The sequence below is a fragment of the Poecilia mexicana genome, unplaced genomic scaffold (assembly GCF_051168715.1).
Source record: "Poecilia mexicana isolate PSO_F unplaced genomic scaffold, ASM5116871v1 scaffold_19, whole genome shotgun sequence".
In the NCBI taxonomy this organism is placed as follows: domain Eukaryota; kingdom Metazoa; phylum Chordata; class Actinopteri; order Cyprinodontiformes; family Poeciliidae; genus Poecilia; species Poecilia mexicana.
This window is the reverse complement of record NW_028263388.1, coordinates 20,898,687-20,913,166: the sequence shown is the minus strand read 5'-3', so window position 1 is coordinate 20,913,166 and position 14,480 is coordinate 20,898,687. Positions and strand designations below refer to the sequence as shown.

General features: G+C 37.4%; 1 protein-coding gene across 1 annotated transcript in view; it reads right to left on the bottom strand.

Moving 5' to 3' along the window:
* Positions 1 to 1,376: 1,376 nt before the first annotated feature.
* LOC106907664 (rho-related GTP-binding protein RhoN) overlaps positions 1,377 to 14,480 on the bottom strand; it is a 33,644-nt gene continuing 20,540 nt past the window's right edge. Inside the window, exons 3-5 of the mRNA XM_014973486.2 lie at positions 10,765 to 10,874; positions 5,207 to 5,341; positions 1,377 to 2,297 (exon numbers count right to left, since the gene is read on the bottom strand). Of these exons, the coding sequence (XP_014828972.1) occupies positions 2,043 to 2,297; positions 5,207 to 5,341; positions 10,765 to 10,874 (500 nt within the window). The 3' untranslated portion in view covers positions 1,377 to 2,042. The remainder of the gene's footprint in view (positions 2,298 to 5,206; positions 5,342 to 10,764; positions 10,875 to 14,480) is intronic.

Below are 14,480 nucleotides of genomic sequence, written 5' to 3'. Positions count from 1 at the left end.
GAGTTCATTGTGCATCCCACTTCGGAATCTGTTAGGACCATCATATCGTCTCTCCGTTCTCTCCGCCATTTTTGTTTCTGTATAAACGGCTACGCTTCGGGAGGATGACGAGCAGCGCCCTCTTCTGGATGGCGGACAAACTACAACACTAAAAGAACGTCTAAAACGGACATTAAGTAAATCCAATTTAAATATATTAATCGTATCCGCGCAGATAACCAAAAGATCCTAACATTTATGTTGTAAATAGCATTACTTGGTAAGAATATATGCTATTCACACACGCTCCTCCATGTTTGTGGACATCTTTTCCCACCTGGAGGAGGTTTTGTCTTGATTTTTCCTCCGGCATGCGGAGTGACCTCACGCTCCCTGCATGGGACCATGGCAGCGATGCTGTGAAATGTCACTTTGCTGCTGCTCACAGAGGCAGCGAGTTGCTGTGGGGTCTCATCCATTGTGGTGGGAAACAAACTGGAACAAAAGTCACATTTAAAGGTCAGACCGCAAAGCTCATGAATACAGACCAGATTGGCTGCATTCACTTATAAAATCAGAGCATTACATTTGGATTGCTGTATTGAAGGTGTATGAAAGCGCTATATGGTTAAATTTACTGCTTTATGGCACCAAACTTTTTGAGAAAGGTGCTTTTTAAAAATCCTGTTTCTCTTGACCACATTATTTTTACACAGTCATGTCACAGGTTCATATATTTCTAATTAAACAGCAAGTTATTATATATTTGACCATCATTTTGTTGCTTGTAAGGGGGGGGCAATATAGTCTTAAAGGTTCGTTGCAATATTTTCTGATGACAATAAATGTGTCGATTGAAAACTATATTATAAACTCTTGTTTACAAATTTAATTACAATTATAGCTAAACACAAATACTGCTCCTGAAAAACACAGTTTGTGTCACTAAATTGCACATAGTCACTGCATTTAAAATGTTTTCAAATTTATTGATGTTCTCATTGAATAAACGGTGGAGAAAGTAGTAAAAATAACAATCCGAGTAATACGGACAGTTTTATGGAGACTTTAAATCAAAAATCCTAGTGTTAAGAAATGTATCACAATAAATAGACAATACAATAAATGCCCATCACTATTTTCAAGATGTGCTAACACCTGACAGACTCTAATAAACTCATTGAATACGCCATTAAGGTTCTCAGTATGTTAAAATGTGACATTTTATAGCTTATTTGTTTTGTATTTTTTGTATATTTTGCTTCAACTCAGGTGAAAATAATTGCAATAATTTTGATTGACATAATAAATGTGGAAAGCATCTTCTGTACATTTAATTAAGATAATTGCATTACCTGAAATTTATCTGAACATTATTGAATAAATAAGAGAAAATATTTTTGAACACTAAGCAGATCCATTTTTTTATTTCAAAGCTGAATGAACATAATATGCATCCTCATAAATCCTTTCTAGACTTCTCCACCCAGAACAAAAGTAAGTACACAACATCTCAGGTTATATAATGAACAATTTTCTTTCCATATTAAAGCACTTGTGGTTTAAGAAAATTAGTGTTTTATTAGCCCATGAGGTTGTTTTTAGGTTTGTTTTATTTCAGTTTAAAAGAAAACGTCATTCTTCAGGTTTTACAGATTCCTCAGAGCTCTTTTGTGCTTCATTTCCTGGAACATGAAGACAAAAACAAGATTTAAAATACAAAACTATTTATTCTTCAGTTCTTCCCCGCTCACTTTGCTGCGATTTGTTTTTATACCAAACAGTTCCTGTCCTTTGTTTATTATTCTTTCTTGTAAAAGCTTTAAAAAAAAATAGCTTCAGCCACATTACTGGCCTCCCCAGGATGAATAGCACAGCCAAAAAGAAAAATAACAAGCAGAGCTTTGCAGAAAATTGACCACAAAAAAAGAAAAAAAAAAATCACTCAGAGCTCCATTCATTTTCTTTTTTGCCATATTGTTCTTATTACAGTGCAAAAAATGTGACGGGAATTCACAGATAAATTATAAAAGTTTATGTGCAGTGGAGCTCGTCAGCAGACGCTACATGAGCACGCAGCTTTTCGCCCGGTCCTTCCTGATGGCGGGCGGATGTTCGTGAATCTCAGTCCGAGGCGGCTGCTGCGAGATCCGCTTGTGGGTGCGACGCGTTGTCGCGCGTTTGACCTGCGGCCGTTGAATGTTGAACACGGAGGCCAGCGTGGTGACGTGGAAGACGTCGCGGACGCTGTTCTCGGAGAACTTCGAGGTGCACTCGGTGTAGGCCACAGCGCCGATCTGCCGCGCCAGATTGGTCCCCTGAACACAGAACACGAGTCTGTTACAAAAACGAGTAAATTATAACTTCATCTGCTAACAAAGACAGCGCTGGGAATTTCATCGAACCCCCGCCTTCATTTTAAAACTAAACTTTTCTAGATGTGACGTTCCAGAGTTCTGTGTCATTCCTGGAAATTTTCAAGATACAAAATACCAAAGTTCACTAAAAACATAAAGCAGATGTTTCTAAAGTAGTGAGGCTTTAAATATGAAAATAGGAAAAACTGGGAGGAAGGAAGGACCGAAGAATGGAAAAAAGGACACGAAGGATAAAAAGACAAGATTGGAAAGAAGGATAGAATGAATTACAAAAGGTTGGAAGGACACAAGGAAGAATGGGAAGACAAGATTGGAAGGAAGGACAGAAAAGACACAAAGAAGGATGGAAAGAAAAACAAGGAAGGATAGAATGAAGGAAGGACATAAGGATAGGAAGAAAGAGAAGGTTGGAATGAAAGACAGAAAGAAGGACACAAGGTAGGACACAGGGAAGGATCTAAGGACATGAGGTTGGAAGGTAGGACAGAAAGGACACAAGGTACGAAGGAAGTATGGAAGGCCACAAGTTATGAAGGAGAAAAGGAGGAAACTACATAAAGAAAAGAAAAGAAAAGAAAGGAAAAGAAGAACCCAAAACGGGTAAGGAGGATACAAGGAAGGAAGGAGGAGACAAGGGAGGAAAGGAAAAAATGAAGGGACTAAAGTCTGGACATGAAGGACAAAGCAAAGATTCAACTAAGACAAAAATCAGGAAGGAGAACAGGAAGGAAGGAAACCAGACTCAAAGAAGGAATGATAAAAGGAAGGAAGGACAGGATGGAGCAAAATATGGAAGAAATGTCAAGGAAGGAGAAAAGAAAGGATACAACAAAGCGAAGAGGAAACCAGAAATTACACAAATGAAAAAGGAGGGAAGAAGGAAAGACAAAGAAACAAAGAAGGCAAGGGAGGATGAAACAACATCCATATTTTCCAAACTTTTTCATACAACGAGGAACCCTGCAGCTCCCAAAGTGAACCAACGGGCCTACAATGGATTATTGTGTCGATTTATTTCACACCAGATCATCCACTCGGTGCTGTGGTGGATGTAAGACCGTTGTGTTTGGTCATACAGGGAGAAAAACAAATCACACTTACGGTAATAAAACCCTGATAGCTTGTTGGGGCAAAGGGAAAAAACTCCCAACAGCAATAAAATATTTAAGGACTGTCTTTACAGCCGTAAAACACCAACATAAAGGTTCTGTTTATTCCTGCTGGTGTCCAACACCATCCTACGGTCAATTACAGAAGTTTTTATTATTAATAATACTTAAACTTTTCCACCATTCGTCACGCTACACAGACTTCAGTGTTTTATTGGGTTTTTACGTGATGGGGCAAACCCAGAGCCAAACGTAATTATGAAGTGGAAGGAAAGTGATGCATGGTTTTCCAATGAGTTTAGAAGGGAGTTAGATTTTATTTAGGGGTGTATGAGGAAAGGGGGGTGTATCTATATGCACGTCACTCATTTCAGTTTTGCTTTGGTGTGTCTCTTAAAATCCCCCAAAAAACAAACTGAAGTTTCTAATGGTAATGTTAAAAAGTTAAATACTTTAACAAAGTTGTGTAAATTTGGACAAAGTAAGATGATATGAAGTGAATAACTACACATCTTTAAATTTCATAAACATTAATTCTTTGCTTTATGTTCACAAAAATGTGCCTTTTGTTAGCAGTTATTTTACTTATATAGTCACTAAATGGTTCATTGTGTTAAAACATTTTTATTAATTTACAGCATCAGCTTTTTAAAAAAAGTAAGAATCGGTTTAAATGTAGTTTTTCATAGAAGAGGATTAGGACCACTGACAAAAAGAAGAAAAAGAAAAATCTTAGAATTCTGAATTTGTTTTTTTCAGAATTTATTTTTCTTAGAATTCCGACTTATATATCAGAATTCTGACTTTTTCTCAGAATTCTGACAATTTTTCAGAATTCTCTTTTTCTCAGAATTCTGACTTTAATCTCAGAATTATGAGAAATAATTCAGATTTGTTTATTTCAGTGTCTTTAATCTGTAATTTTTCTCACATTTCAGTCTCTATATGAAGTGTCTTTTTTTTGTTTGTTTTCTTTTTTTTTTGCTGATTGGACAAATAAGTCAATTCTTCATGGCCTAAAAACAGTTTAGCATGCTTTGATTCTGGTAATCAGTCCTGGATTTTTGTCTCATTTAATTGTACTCAAGAGTAACTCTATACTTTTAGGAGTATATAAAAATACTCCTAAAAGTATTTTTTTTAAATAAATGTAGCTGAATAAATGTAAATAGTTGCAACTCTGCATGCATCCAAACCTCACTCCATCTGTGCAGGAGCCGAATTCATGAATACTATGGATATTGATTTCTGCAAGCTCATCGATCCCACAGAGACGCACCAAACTGACAGCCAACAAAGATCCTTTACTTTTTGCTTAGCAAAAAAAATTATAATTTGTTGACAAAAGGTTGCCAAGAAGTGTGATTTCACATTTACATGGAAATAGGCAATTAAAATTCATGCATGCCGCTGCTCATTGCTCCGAAACACACAAACAAAACAATTGCTTTATCACACAACCGCTGTTTGTCTCCGTCTTTGTTCGGGTTCCAGCTCCTTTCTTACACTCGCCGTGTTTCTGTATTTGTGAACGTTATGATGTGGAGCAAATATCATTCTCCAAATTCATTTTCAGAAGTTTTGTTTGCGTGCACAAGGGAGGAAAGTAATCACTCCTATTTATGACTTTCCTACCAAGTTTCCAAGTAACACCAACAGATGACTGGATTAAATATTGGGTCATCCAGAAAGCTAAGAAAGCTTTAGCTTCAAACAAGCGAGTTAAGGTGTAGCTCTCACCTGTTCGTGGGTAACAGGAATCAGTCTGTGTTTGGAGAGCTCTCTCATGACGCTGACGTCCGTCCTCATGTCCAGCTTGCAGCCGACCAGGACCACTTTGGCATTCGGGCAGAACTCCTGCCTCTCGCCTTGCCACTGCGTGTCAGATAGATGAACATTAATCACTGCACTCGTCTCTCAAAGTTCATTCTTCTTCCTCTTTGTTTGGTTGAGTGCCTAAGAAAGATACATTTTGCCTCTTTTTAAAGAAACCACCTACAGGTGTATGAAATTTCAACAGCAAATGGTACAACACTAACAAAATACAACATTATGGATTTCCACCACAAGATTTCACAAACAGACAAAAAAAAAAACATTCAACTTCTATTTGGAGAATATCTGTTAATGATGACATCACAAGAGGTAGCAGGACAGCTAGCTTCCAGGTGATCAGCTGCTTTTAGTAAACTTGTTCCAGAGGAGGTGAGCTTGACTTTTGTAAAACAGCTGCATCAACAACTTGGTTTGAAATGACTTCTGCAGATTATAGATTACAATATAAGGTTGTTATAGAAAATATGAGATCTTTTCATGTCTTACAGCTTTATACGAGAATGTCCTGCTCAATGTGTGGTGGCAATATGCAAGTTTTGATGCAGGTTTTATTTTTATTTTTTTTAAAAAGGCAAGTTTACAGTAGTTATTTACATGTAGCGATTTCCTTACTTGTCTTTCCCATTTTGAAGAGCAGCTAAGAGTCAAATGGGCATCTGTGTAGCATCATATTGATACCTTGATAAAAAAAATGTAATCACATTGATCAACTTAACTTAAAAACAGTTTATTAAAAAATGTTTCAGTTGTATTTATAAGAAATGCCACAAAAAAAATCACATTTTGTTCTATTTGGGTTTCTGCTGCTTTTAAAAACAAGCCGGTTTTTGGTGTCTTGAAAATGAGCCGTTTCAAAAACCTTCGGAATGTAACAAATCCAACTTGGCAACCCTAGCCCCGTTACCTAGCAACCCAAGCTGAGCTCTGCCTGATGGCATCGTACAATGGCCGATGGAAAAGACAAGTGTGTTGTTGTTGACATACTCTTCAGAAACCACTTGCTGCATTCTTGTTGGTTGGACAGTGAGAGATTATACTGCTGTAACAAAAGGCACAATTATTTTAAGGCCTTTTAAACATCTTTATTAGGGGAATTATTGCTGGATGATTTGGCTGAAAAACGTATCACAATATAAGCGTTTTATATCAGTCTATATCAATAATTGTTAATTTTTTTTTTGGTTTCTGAAGTAGTATCTCAAACACTGCCAAACTGGTGGTATGAACCTCCCTGCTTCATGCCGTTGTTTATTTCTAAGCAGTTATGAGGTATAGTGGTGAAACTTGAAACTTCTGCTATGTATATAAACTTCTGCAAGTTACTCCACAGGTCGTTGCTAGGTAACCAGAGTGAGCGAGTTGCTAGGTAACCAAAGAGTAAGCGAGTTGGTTGATTCCACCAACCTTCCATAGCTGATCATGAGAGGTTGAGCGGCTAAAGTCTTTCCTCTGCCTACATCCCCCAGAATGCTGTGTGGTTCAGTGAATATTCTATCAGATGTGTTATCTATTGATATTGATCGTGCGTCAGTCTCGATAATATATTATTGCTTCGTTGTCCAGCCCTAATGGACGGTTACTGTAAATCTACTGAAGCTGTTTTGCTTCAAAATGTTGCTCTCCGTCTCCGGATTTGAAGACAAAGGCGGACAGCGCTCATTACAGACCACAGACATGACTCATGCCACTAAATGCTTTTCCTCCATCTTTCTCCCTGAGACTCCTTTCAGTATCTTCCCACAACGAAACAGAGGCTGATCACTGTTGCTCCATTTGTTCTGCCTCACAAAGACGTCTTGTTTTCTCCAGTTTGCCTGGCCGCTGATGCCGATATGTTCTCCAGCGTCGCTGCTGTTGCCTTTTCAACAGCCTTTCTCGCCGTGACTGTGTGCGCAACTGGTGAAACGCAGTCGTTCACATGAGTCACAAAGGGCCCATGGGAAGAGCAGCTTATTGTCTGCGCTACTGTTAAGAACTGGTGCATAAAAGAGCATCAGAATGAGGGCTGCTGGAGCAGAGAGTCTGGTTCATGAAAGGGACAAAATGAAGCTTTGTTTTGCTTTTCGCTTTTTCCTCAACTGGCAGTTCTGTCTAAAAATACAAGCGTGACCCAGGATGGTGCAAAATAAACGTGCAAAAACCAGTTATGCAAAGGTGGAGCTAAAAGGAGGATACAGAAGATTGAATTTCATGGGTTCAGTCATCGGTTAAAAAACAGCTGCAGTCACAATAACTAGTTGTTGGGATTAGAAAGAAGATTGTGCCATCAGAAAAGTAAAAAAGCTAAGCTTCAAACATTTTAATTGTAAAAGTTTAGTTTTATCTTTGTTCTAAAATCACAAATGTAAGTAAAACAACTATAGTTCTTTATTTAAAAAAATGTAAAATTTGAAATGCCAACATTTTTGCAAGTAAGTTTTGCAACTCTAAGCACATTTTATTGAGTAGAAGCGAAGACAAAATGTAAAAGTTAGAGACCTAGGCACTGGTTAGAAAATGTTTTGTCTATTTTTAGTCTAACCTTTATTTTACCAGGTAAACTGGTTGAGAACAAATTCTCATTTTTAACAACAACCTGCCCTGGAAATGTCATATAGAAGAACACAATACAACACAAAAAGCAAACAGTACAACAATACTCACACTAGCAAAAAAAATCATAAAGTATTTGTAAAATAATAAAATTAACTTCTTTTATTATTATTTCTAGTAGGTGAATAATTTAAATCCGAACCACATCTGTAATTTTTTGTTTCTTTTCGAACAGATTAAATTAGATTAAATAAACTTTATTGTCCCCAAAGGGCAATTTGCTTTGCAGACAGCAGATAAATACATTTTTAAAATTGCAGAAATTACAATACTTTTGTAATACTAGTAAAAAAAAATGTTAATTATTGATCATTTAGGTATTGATCAACAATAAAGCGTAACAATTAAATCTTGGAGCAGAAGGTTAAAAACAAAGCAGTGAAAAACAAAAGTTGGTTGAGGAGTGTAAAAGGTTTGAGGCTGGCGGAGATATTTACGGACATGAGAGATGGAGACTGATGAATAGACCGAGAATGGAGGAAAACAAGGACATCAAAATCAAGTGATAAGCAGTCAAAGGGTATTTTTGTAGCTGAGCAGTGCAGAAAGAAAGAATGGGAGACCTAAAAGGAAAATTGGAGAGTGCAAACATTGATTATTTGAAAGGCTGTCAGAAATGGTGGGACACAAAGATATTTGAGGATGAAAGCTTTCAAATGGAAAGCAAGACAAAAAAAAAAAACACGAGATGTCACGGCACACCTAAAATTACAAAGTTAGGAGGTCACAAAAGGATAAATTACTTTTAAATAAAAGTGACCACTCAACATGTCACTTTGGCATTCTGTGCATGCATTTCAAATAAGTTTATTCACCACCATTTACCAAGGTCACTTAGAAAGGTCACGGAAAGCGCTGAAGTGGACCCCCTGTAGATGTGGGAATGTGCCTACCATGAAAAATAACTGTTTTGTTTTGCTTTGACAATTTCACTGATGAATGATGGCAGGAATGTCTCCGGACTGAAAACACGTCAATCACCGTATGCTAACTCGTTCAATCGTAAACTTCTAAAAAGAGTTGGCGGTAAGAAAACAACGTTTTGAATTTACCATCAGGACATCTGAATAATTTTTATGTCTTTAATTTTTATCTAAAATACACAGATTTGTGCAAAGCTAAACAACTCATACTGTAAATTTTTAAATTCATAATGCAACCTCAAAGCAGCAGTGCTGTCAAATTATTGCTAATGAATTATCAATATAAAGGTTTTCCTACAGAGAGCATTTTTGTTTTACAAAATTTGTCCAATTAATCAATCAAAATACAGAAAATTATTAATATTTTTCCATTTTAAGTTTGCCTGATACCAACTTTGAGGTTTTTTTTATTGCACAGGCGTTAGCATACTGCTAGCATGCGGCTAGCTAGCAAGAAAGATGCAACCAAACGCAGGATTGCACAGCAAATTCACCAGATTTAAAACGTCATTGTTAGCACATATTTACGAACCTGTCCGGTGACATTATGGGAGAAAAAAAAATCATTTCCAGGTCTTGTTTAATTTGTTGCCACGACTTACTTGTAGTCATGACTTAAGTTGTTCCTATGAGTAGTTAACGAATTAAACAAGTCGTGATCGATGACTTAATTACTGACTTAATAGAAAACTTGTTCAAATTAAGTCAATCCCATGAAAGAAAGAAGCCTTTCCCACAACTTGTTTAATTCCTACAAAATAAACAAGTCGTTTCCACGAATTAACAAGTTTTTCCCACGAATTATTATATTTACGTCGTTCCCACGAATTATTAAGTGGTTCCTATGTATTAAACAAGCTGTGCCCACGAGTTATTACGTTGTAATCACATTAATATTTTCTTTCCCCATATCGCCAGATGGGCTTCGTACATATAGGAGTACACGAGACTTTACAAGCACAGTGTTGAAACTTTGGTATTGCCCTTACTTGATAACAGAATATTATGCAGCTTGCTTTGCCGGTCAAATAAACGATCAACAGCAAACATTATTTTACTACAGAGGATTCTGGATACTGTTGCAGAGATTAATATCACTGGTGGCTAATTCATAAGAAATGTTCAGAACCACAAACAGAACCTCCAAAGATCTTAAAACGACTGAAGTGTTGCAAATCAGATGTGCAAACTTGTTTTGCTTTGAGAACAAAAAGCACAACAGACTACATTATGAGTAAGTGTTTTATCTAGTGTCAGCTACAGCGTTGTTTGGGCTCTTAAGTATCAATCACTCATGTTTTTTTATTTTTCCGTAGAGCATATAGGCTATAAGAGAAAGAAAATGCAGCTTCAGCAGATGGAATACCTTGGCACAATGCAAGGCGTTTGCAAAACAGACAAAAGGAGGCAAGGAATATTTTGCATGTTAGCTTCTGCTATAATGCCAACTCAATCTCCACTGTGTGTACTAACGCATATTAAGGTATATTCTGTGTTAGAATTCATCAATGTGTAGTTATTTATAAATGTTTTTAGATGGAGCCTCAAATATTCAAGGATTTCAGCTATTGGTGGGCAGATGTGGTTCGTAACCCCTGGAAAAACTGTAATTATTTCTGAAAAACTGACCATGATAAGGTTTTGTTTGAGCTTTTGGTGAACAGAATGAAATCGTAATGGATTATTTATTTTTTTTAAGTTAAAAATCAAACGACATGAGGTCCCGTTTACTTTCATGATCGTTTATCTCATTAAAATAATTTTTGTCCGTTTGAGTCAAGCAGAAAGGATGTCAGACGCAGTCAGCTCCTCAAACTGCATACAGATTGTGACCCTTGCACTAAGAAAAACTCAAATTCTCCTCAATTTTTTGTTTTCCTAATAAGTTTTAGTTTTAGTAAGGCAAAAGGTGACTCATTTACGCTTCTGAGAATGTGACGCACTGACCTTTTTCACCACGCTGTCCAGGGTTTCCGGACGGCTGATGTCAAAGCAGATGAGCACAGCGTCCGAGTCGGGATACGCCAACGGCCGAACGTTGTCATAGTAGGCCGAACCTACGGGGTCAAAAACACACAGAGATATTTCCTCAGATGGGTTTTGGTTTGTTTTGTTACTCCGGCGAAGACTCGAACAATGGAGCACATTCAGAAGTAACAAATATGATTAGTTCAACTCGGCCCCTTGTTTACATCCGGAAATTTCGCGCATGCGCACAACACCGGAAGGCATAAAGACATGCTATCGTTGCCGCGGTAGAAGAATCCCGTTAACTAAATGAAACCTTAAGTTTCATTTAGGTTTAGGTTTCATCTAGGCACTAATTGAGGTATTATTAATTTAGTGCTATGCTCCTCAGCAAAAGGAAAAATTGCGCGGGAAAACCGTGGGAAAAAAAAACTCAAAACCATTTCCCCCCCTCACTCTTGTGTGTCCGCTATGCTACAAACACACCCGTTGTCATAGCAACTGGCAACAACGCCACTATGCGTCAGGATTTAACACAAAAGAAACTACTCAAATATTTTCCTCACGAAAAACAGGACATTCAGTTTTTTACAGTATTATGTTTAGGCTTGATGTTGTTTTTGTGATTATTAATAAGTGATCGCTGTGGTAGATTAGCTGCCGCTGCTATTAGCTAATCCAACACAGCTGTGGTAGATTAGCTGCTGCTGCTATTAGCTAATCCAACACAGCTGTGGTTGATTAGCTACCGCTGCTATTAGTTACTCTAACACAGCTGTGGTTGATTAGCTACCGCTGCTATTAGTTACTCTAACACAGCTGTGGTTGATTAGCTAATGTAAACACCTGCTCTACTGATGATCTGAGTTGGTGTTTTTTAACTGAACACCATATTCTGCGTGTTACGGTTGTCAAGGTGTAGCCATAACATGTAGATGTGATGCTATTGTTTTCTTACTTAAAACTTTTTTCTGACCTTGTTATCTTTGTTGTAGTGTAGACTATTAGTAGAAAAGCACACGTCCCCTTTTTCTTTGTATATCAGGCATACATTTAAGATTTAGCGAGTGATATTGATAACAGTTAAAACCAATGGTAGTCATCGGCATCCATCAGCTTTTTGCCCAACATCAGGGAAATAGGGACGGATCCTGTGACGTCATGCTGCAACGGGACTACAAGTGGATGTGATTTATTGCTTTTGAAGCAGACATGTGACAGGGACATAATGAGCAGCTTGAACAATGAGTCACCTGGTATTTCAGAGTGGCACTTTTTTTTGGCGCTGGCCCAGACTGAATTGGGCATTGTGACCAGGGCAGGGGACACATTCCAATCTGGAGACAACAACGTTCCCTTTGCATTTTTTCCCAATTGTCCGCACTAAGTGCCTTTGTCACCAAACACAGAGCTTTGTAAAGTTAACAAAAACATGTTCAGCAGTGTATTCCAATGGAACCCAACTGGGGAAAAAAACTCCTACACAAAAATGTGTTTCAATGTTCTCTTAAAGCGACAGATTGATTTATGGTAACCAGACATTTCAATATTTGGGTTTGATTTCATATATTGACCAATAAACTAATTTGTGCAATTTACACATTTGTGCTTCTGAACTTTTCTTTGGTAAAAGAAGGAAAAAGTTACTTTCAGAAACTTTAATTTTATTATTATTCAGTTGTTTGTGACTAAATTAGACATTTGCTCTACATTTAAATCTTGTTTTTGAAACGGCTCGTTTCCCAGACACCAATAAACATTAACTTATTGCAACAACAACAAAACGGCGGGGTGTTTTTGTTACACAGTTGAGACACAAATAAAAGAAAAAAAAACATGCAAATGATGAATTTTGTATAATAGATCCCCTTTAAACTGAAGGGTTTAGTTTTATTATATTCTCTCCTCTCTGACTCTTAGCAAACAGCCATTTTCAGCCAGTTTTAGTATCTGATAGATGCAGAAAGTGGAAGTTTTTTGACGGTGTCATAAAATGCAAAGGTTTCCTCAGAGTCCCTTAAACACACACACCCACACACACACACACACTCCGACAGCTGTAGCTCAGCATCAACTTTGATCAAACGGAGGCATATAAAGTTTCACTCCTCGTCCTTTGAGCTTTTAAACTTTCTTTCTAAATATTCCTGAGTGTTTTTTTTGTGTGTGTGTTTTAGAGCTCAAGGCCTTTTTCATCTGCAGCAATTTGCCACACTTGTGGGTCAAACAGAAAATAAAAATAGTATGCAATAAAACAAGAGATCCAACCGGTGCAATCTTCAATTTATTATGGGACACACTCATCTGGGCAGAAGCCTTGGACACCGTAAAAGAAGTCATCTGCAGAGCTGCTGAGTTAGTACTTTTCCAAGAAGTCCACATCTATGTAGGCTGCGGCTGAGAAGAGTAATGTTTTCTATTCAGGTCTCAGCTTGAGCAGAATATAGCAAAGAAATGATCAACCCGCTTTTGCCCTCACAGGTAGATTATGACACAGAGATCTAACTTACATCTGATTCATCACAGGAGAGACAGTTCAGTGGTTCAGGGTGGATATTTTATAATGTGTGAGTTTACAGTCCTTACGTGAAGAAGAAAACAAAATAAGAGTTATGTCAAATGAATGAGCTGCAGCATACGTTGCCTTATTTCAGAGGATTTAATGTTCAGAACCACAGCTCTGGAAAATATCAAGAGACCACTTAAAATGATCAGTTTCTCTGATTTTACTCCTTATAGGTTTATGTTTGGGTGAAATTAACATTGTTCTTTTATTTTATGACTAAAATCCCAAGCAAAAACTTAGTATTTATTTGCAGAAAATGAGAAATGGTCAAATTATTGAAAAAGATGCAGCGCTTTCAGACCTCAAATAAAGTTCATAGTTATGTATGAATATGAACTAATAATGTTAGTTCATATCATGTTTTAACTCAGGAAGAGTTCAGGAACCAATATTTGGTGGAATAGCCAGGAGGTTTTATGCTTTTAATTTTTTCCAAAGCTGCAAAAGCTCAGCCTCCGAGACGCAGCGCCTCCTCTGAGCTGCAGGTTCCCACTCAGCTCCTTCAGACTAGCCAGCAGCAATTAGCAAACACCTGGTGGAGCTGTGCATCAGCCGAGCTCGTTAGAGGAGCTCCTTCTCAGTGAAACGCTGGTAAAAACGTCGTTAAAGGGTTAAAAGCGGATCGAGTTTCAGAAAGAGTAGGAGTTTTTTTTAAAGAGACAGACGCTGAATACTGAAGTCACATTTCTTTTTAGTCATATTTATTATACATCACATTTTTATACCAAATGAAGGCAACATATTGTGCTATAGAAAGGCACTTTGCCTGGAAAACACATAATACCGCTCCTTTAAATGAACGGAGTGGAGCAAATCACATGTGCAAACTTGCTTTCCTTTGAGTTCAGATCTTGAAAGGACAACAGTGAGGCGAAGAGTTTTGTCTCGCCTGTCAGCTGCAGCATTGTCTGGCCTCTCAGTATCAATCACTGACAGAAATGTTCCAGCTGGTTCACACGCCACGCCTCGTCTCTTTTTCACCAGAAATTTAAAAAGTTGTAAGCAGAAATATTACATAAGGTGCAGAAAGTTTAAGGATTGTCTGCAAAATGTAAGTTTTTCCAGAATTACCAGTCAGCAGGGATGGAAAGAAATTACTTACATTTACTCTCATTGCTGTAATTTGGTA